Raw genomic sequence first — 6,609 nt, forward strand, 5'->3', positions numbered from 1 at the left:
TTTTTTACTTCTTTCAAAACTGGCTATGAACATATATTGCCTTACTTCATTAAGGATAGTAATAATAGCTGCTTTAAAATTCTTAACATGCCCCTATAAGGGAACAACTAGTAACAAATGAACAACGGAAGTCATGTATGATACTCTAGTTCCCTTGCCTCTTGAAGGCATGAGTGTGAGTGAGGCATATGTTTGACTTTGGCTCCCAAAGTTCTTACAGGGTCCTAAGTTTTAGCTGCCTTCAATGGTTGTTAGCCTTTACACCCCTTTATTTATTTATTTTTTATTTTATTTTTTTTGAAAGACAGCGTTTTATTACTTTTATGTACAGAAAATTCAACAGCATCCACTCAGCCCAGTTTGGTGGCCAGTTCTTTAGCCTTTGCCTTTTCCAGCTTGGCAATGCAAGCCACAGACTTCGGACCCAGGACGTTGCCTCCCCAGTGGCGGCGGATCTCATCGTATCTGTCATTGTAATTGGTCCTGATGGCTTCCACCAGCTTTGCCAGAGCTCCTTTGTCTTCCGAGTTGACCTGTGTGAAGGCGACAGTGGTGCAGGTCTTCCTGTGGACCAGACGCCCCAGCCTGGCCTTCCCCTTGATAATGCAGTAGGGAACCCCCATCTTACGACACAGGGCAGGCAGGAAAACCACCAGCTCAATGGGATCCACATCATGTGCAATCACTACCAGCTGAGCCTTCTTGTTTTCCACCAAGGTGGTGACAGTGTTAACCCCAGCTCGAAAGACGGGTGGCCTTTTAGTGGGGACATCCCCTTTGCCCGCAGCTTTCTTCTCGGCCCGGGCCAACAATCTCTGCTTCTTCTCCTGCTTTGTCTCTGGTCTGTACTTGTGGGCCAGCTTAAACAGTTGAGTAGCTGTCTGGCGGTCCAAGGCCTGGGTTTACACCCCTTTATTAAACTGTCTTCTTGACCCTGTTTCATTGCCTCACTCCCCAACTGGTGTTTCCTTCACCAATAAAACAAACTATTGGCTCTTGAATCTTTATCTTGGGGTCTACATCTAGGGGAACTCAAACTAAGACAGAAGTTGTAGTCGAAGAACATTGTCTATAATTCTTGCTACACAAAGTACAGTCTACAGACCAGCAGCATCAGACATCACTTAGGGACTTAATAAAAAAGCAGAATCTCAGGCATCATCACCAGAATTGTAATCTCCATTATAACAAGATCTTTGGGGATGCCTGGGTGGCTCAGTCGGTTAAGCATCTGCCTTCAGCTCAGGTCATGATCCCAGGGTCCTGGGATTGAGTCCTGTATTGGGTTCCTTGCTCAGCAGGGAGTCTGCTTCTCCCTCTGCCTGCCGCTCCCCCGCTTGCTCTCTCTCTCTCTCTCTCTGACAAATAAATAAATAAATCTTAAAAAAAAAACCCCAAAACACCAAGATTGTTGGGTGATTTGTGTACCTATTAGTTCGAAAAGCAGTGGTCTATATGATACCTATTCTTTGACATTTGCTGAGTCTTGCTTCATGACTACATGACACATTTTCCTTTTTAAGATTTTATTTATTTATTTCAGAGAGGGAGAGAGAGCACAAGCTAGTGCAAGCATGAGCAAGCACGAGCACAAGTGAGGGGAGAGGCAGAGGGAGAAGCCCACACTCTGCTGAGCAGGGAGCCCGTTGCAGGGCTCGATCCCAGGACTCTGGGAGCATGACCTGAGCTGAAGGCAGACATTTAGCCAACTGAGCCACCCAGGTGCTCCATTCCTTTCTTTTCTTTTAAAAAAAGATTTTATTGGGGCGCCTGGGTGGCTCAGTTGGTTAAGCGACTGCCTTCGGCTCAGGTCATAATCTCAGGGTCCTGGGATTGAGCCCCGCATCGGGTTCCCTGCTCAGCAGGAAGCCTGCTTCTCTCTTTCCCACTCCCCCTGCTTGTGTTCCCTCTCTTGCTGTCTCTCTCTCTGTCAAATAAATAAATAAAATCTTTAAAAAAATAAAAAAATAAAAACAAAAAAAGATTTTATTTATTTATTATTTGAGAGAGAGAGCATAAGCAGGGAGAGGAGCAGAGGGAGAGGGACAAGCAGACTCCATGCTGAGTGTGGAGCTCAATGTGGGGCTTGATCTCACGACCCTAAGATCATGACCTGAGCCAAAACCAACTCATGACGCTTAACCAACTGAGCCACCGAGGCGCCCCACATCCATTCCTCTCAAGATTGCTCGTCCTGTTTGTTCATCTTGATCTTTCTGTTTCATATTGTTGGCCACTAACAAGTCTCTGGTGATCCTTGGTTGTCTGTTCATATTTCTAAATGAAAGACTCTTGCCAAGTGTTTGTAGCTATGACAAATTCCTCTGCCATTATTCAGGTCTGTTTCCCCAGCAGACCTCACCCTTGAATGGGAGGCTGAGTAGACGGCACCTACAGGGCACGTGCGTGGGCAACAGCAGGCTGGCAGGCAGCTCGGAGCCCTCACAGCTGTCAAAGAGGAAGGCTTTACTTGGCAGGAGAAACACTTTGGTGTATTTCATTTTGGGGGAAGAACTGAATATCTCTCAGCTTCTGCTCATCCATCATGGATGTGCAGAGTTACTAGGCTTTGCTCTGCTTCTTCTGGCTCTAATACCATGTCCCAGAGTTTCCCTCAGCAGATCCTTCAGTTCATTCAAGAGCTGTTCTCAGGGGTTTACCTGAGGATGATGCCCTCATTGGCTGCTCTGAGCAGGAGAGGGCTGCACAGGTGATCTTTAACTGGTTATCCCAGTGATCACCCCTGGACAGCCCACCTGATCTCTGCACTTTGAGATGAAGAGTTGGAGTTTCCTTAGGGACCTTCTAAAGGAACATTCCTCACTGTATCTGCCTCAGATGTGCTTTCTGCATAAACCTAATCACATCTATTTTCCAGTTTCCACCAATCTCTTAAAATTTTTGTGCTATTGATGGCACCATGTCTTTCCAGACCTGTTCTAAATTTATCATTTGAAAATTATGCAACCCATTATTTCACTTAAATGCATATGCTTAACCCATCATGTTGAACTAGATGTTTTATTACTTTCTAAGTTTAGATTTGTAGATTTCAACTGAATTTACTCTTACAGGAAATTGTTCATTCCATTTCTCTGCCTCAACAAAATATAGCTCTTTATTTAAAGAACTATTTTGATAACCCTATCAAATTATTTTAATAACCCTAGTTAAAAAGAACTTTCCTTTAGAACAACAGAAGAAAAAATAAGCATCCAGGTTCCCATATTAACTAACTGGAATAATTATTCCTATTAACAGACTTGATTTTGAATATTCTGTTGTAATTCAATTAGTCATATGTCCTTCCTTATCTTCCAGTATTTTACTATATGAATTGTAACTATTCTTTTTTTTTCTTTTCTCATTTAATAAGAATAAATACTTTAGTTGCCTGTTCCATCCCTTTCTCTACCTTATGACACCTGTGAAACCTTACAGATTTTCCTAAATTACAATGTCCCTGATAACTTAACTTTGTAGAAGAGATACCAATCTGTCTTTTGTATTCCATTGTCAGAGTTAATGAAAATTGACATTTATATCTAATAACTATAAATTTTATCAGTTAATCAATACTTCGGAAATTTTCTTTAAAAACTTCAATTCGGGGGGTGCCTGGGTGACTCAGTCATTAAGTGTCTGCCTTCAGCTCTGGTCATGATCCCGGGGTCCCGGGATCAAGCCCTGCATCGGGCTCCCTGCTCGGCGGGAAGCCTGCTTCTCCTTCACCCTCTCCGCCTGCTTGTGTTCCCTCTCTCACTGTGTCTCTGTCAAATAAATAAATAAAATCTTAAAAAAAAATAAATAAAAACTTCAATCGGGGCACCTGGGTGGCTCAGTGGGTTAAGCGTCTGCCTTTGGCTTAGGCCATGATCCCGGGGTCCTCGGACTGAGCCTGTTTCTCCCTCTCCCTCTGCTGCTCCCCCTGCTTGTGCTCTCTCGCGTGCTCTCTCTCTTTCAAATAAATAAATAAAATCTTTTTAAAAAACCTTCAATTCACCAGCTTATGTCTGCATTCTGTTAAAAGATCACATTCTTTTAGCTAGAACACAAACTTTGAGGGAAAAGAAATCTACCCGTTTTAATAGAAAACTTGAGTTTTGCAGAAAGACACTTCAGTGTAGACCGGTAGAAACATACAGGTTTCTCAAGGCACACATGGCACCCCGGGTTGCCCACAATGAGTCACCTTCAGAACCAGAACCTGGTGATTGTGGGCTCTAAGGCTAGGTTTCCTGGGGAGCTATTCATGTTAGTTCCTTCCTCCACACAGGAAACTCTGCTGTCTGTGCCACACAACACAGGACATTTATTATCTGGATTATTTCCATCAGATTCTTCGGTGTCCTTTCATAAGATGCTATAAGGCAGAGCAAGACCTATTCCACTTTTTCTCTTGGTCTGGGGTATGGATCTATGTGTTCAGGGAGGGAGAGAGAGAGAGAGAGGGAGAGAGAGATTATCTTCTCAGACTCTCAGGAGAGGGGAGGGGTAGTGTGGATGCCTGTCACAAGCCTCCTTTTCTTCTTACTGTAAAGTAATAAAAACAAACAGCATCCTAACCTCTCTCTGCCGGGGGAATGGGGCCGCTGTTTACAGATAAACAGAGACCTGCTGCCTGTTAGGATCCCAGGAACAAAATTCAGTCAGAAGACTGAAAACACAATTGTGTTTACAGATCAGCAGCGACATGCCAATGTCATGTTGGTGGCAGAAGGCAAAGGTCATGTTTACTGCAAGCAGAGGTGCCCGGAGCTGCCACGGGGGCTGCCGGCGGGGGATCTTGAGGAGGAGCGCGGCTGCAGCTGTGAATCCGCGCTTCTGTGAATCCGCGCTCGCCTGACGCAGACAGCCTCAAACCTCAAACCACCCGGTGAGGGATGGCAGAGGTGAGGTCCCCCGACGGTCGTGCGGCACAGCATCGAGGCCCCTCGGCGGCTGGAATGGCTACCTTGGCCCTGTGCGCGCGCTCTGCTTTTTCCAGTCCTCCGAAAAGTTGCTTTCTCCTGGGGAAAGCCCTCTTCCAAAAAAAGGAAGCGAAGCCGCAGCAGCCTAGGGTCACAAATGCCATTAGAAAAGCGTCTGCCCTATGTGCATATTACTGTGTCGGCGGCAAGACAAGAGCACCCTCCCCTAAAGACAGGTGGTGACGGTCCGCTGGGTCAGTCCCTTTAAAGGCCAACGGCTCAATGGTTCCGAGTGCCTGTTCCGCGGTCAGAGACACCTGACACTCTTCTGGCTCTGCCACCAACTTTCAGTGTGACCTTGAGCAATTATTGAAGCTCTCATTGCCAGAGTTTCATCATCTATATAATAAAAATAAAATTGCTTGTCTCTCAGGATTAGGAAGAGGATTAACAAATAATAGAGGAGACTGTTTTCCACATTTCCTGGGGTAAGCACTCGATAAAGGGGAGCCGTTGTTGTAACAAGGAAATTTGGGGGAAGAGCCTTGCATCTAGGAGAATTAGGGATAAATCGCTGATTCATAAGGAGTTCTAATAGCTCAGGAAAATAGTCCAGCGGATCTGTGCTTTGTCTTCTCAGCTGGAGGGCTCCACAAAACTGCATCATCAAGGTAGGAAGGGAAGGTAACCAGCTCACCCCCATTTGCCTTGGTTCTGTGATCTCCTGTCCTGGGAAACTCCTTGATCCCAGGCAAACGTGGATGGTTGGTCACTCTAGAGGCCAACCAGAATCTGACTAGGGAATGATTAGAAGTAGAGTGCCTCGTGGAGTATTTGCTCCTAGGCTGACCCACTGTGTCTTAAAGCCCAGACTTTTGGCGAAAGGGGCCTAACAAGGGATAACGGTCCTTGGCTTCATTTCTCATTAATGGCTTTAATTGGAGCTGGGGTTATCTGGCAGGGTAACTTCCACCCAGCCTGCTGGGCAAATCCCCTCCCCACTGGGCCCAGTCATCAGGCAGATTTGTGTGGGGTGGCAGGGACACAGTTTTCCCTTGCTCTTCTCCAGGGAGAATCCACGCAGGATGTTTATGTGATGCTGCCGACCATCTGCATTCTGGGGCAGACCCGTAGGGTGAAGCAGGGTCTCCACCGACCCTGATCCTCCTGGATAGGGGGCAGCTGTTGCACTCCTCCCTGGCGCCCACATCTGTGGCCCCTTTGGAACTTGTCCTCAGCATCAGGAAGAAGCTAGAATCGAGACTTCCAGAAATCAGCTAGCCTAATGCATCCAGGCCAAGTGCTACAGCTTGTGATTTCCAACTTGCTGTCGGACATTTGGGGGTAGTACCACAGCCTGTCCTGATTTATAGGAGCCACAGATCAGCATCCCCAGGATCCTTCAGTCCTTCCAGCTTCCTCCCCTGAGCTCTAGGCAGGAGTAAAGAGTGCTGATTAGTATCAGTATTTGGGGAGCATTCAATATCCATGTTTTAATTGAAAGACGTGGTTTAGGAGTTATAATACTTAATTTCAGGCTATTGATTTACACGAACATACTATTTCTACAGTACACATTGCATAACAGTACACAAGCTTGCAGTTCAAAGAGGCAAATGTTGTCTGAGTGTGCAAATGTGTCAGTTTCCTATTGCTGCTGTAACAAATTACCACAAACTTAGTGCCTTTAAACAACACA

At 45.8% G+C, this 6,609-nt stretch overlaps 1 protein-coding gene across 1 annotated transcript; it reads right to left on the reverse strand.

The window, feature by feature from the left end:
• Positions 1 to 267: 267 nt before the first annotated feature.
• On the reverse strand, positions 268 to 902 carry LOC118525418 (large ribosomal subunit protein eL8; the record flags this gene model as incomplete). Its single annotated transcript, XM_036076148.2, has 1 exon — positions 268 to 902. A coding segment is annotated over one exon (552 nt), but the record flags the coding sequence as incomplete, so codon positions are not given.
• Between the last annotated feature and the right edge of the window lie 5,707 nt (positions 903 to 6,609).

This window comes from Halichoerus grypus, chromosome 10, assembly GCF_964656455.1.
Source record: "Halichoerus grypus chromosome 10, mHalGry1.hap1.1, whole genome shotgun sequence".
NCBI lineage: Eukaryota > Metazoa > Chordata > Mammalia > Carnivora > Phocidae > Halichoerus > Halichoerus grypus.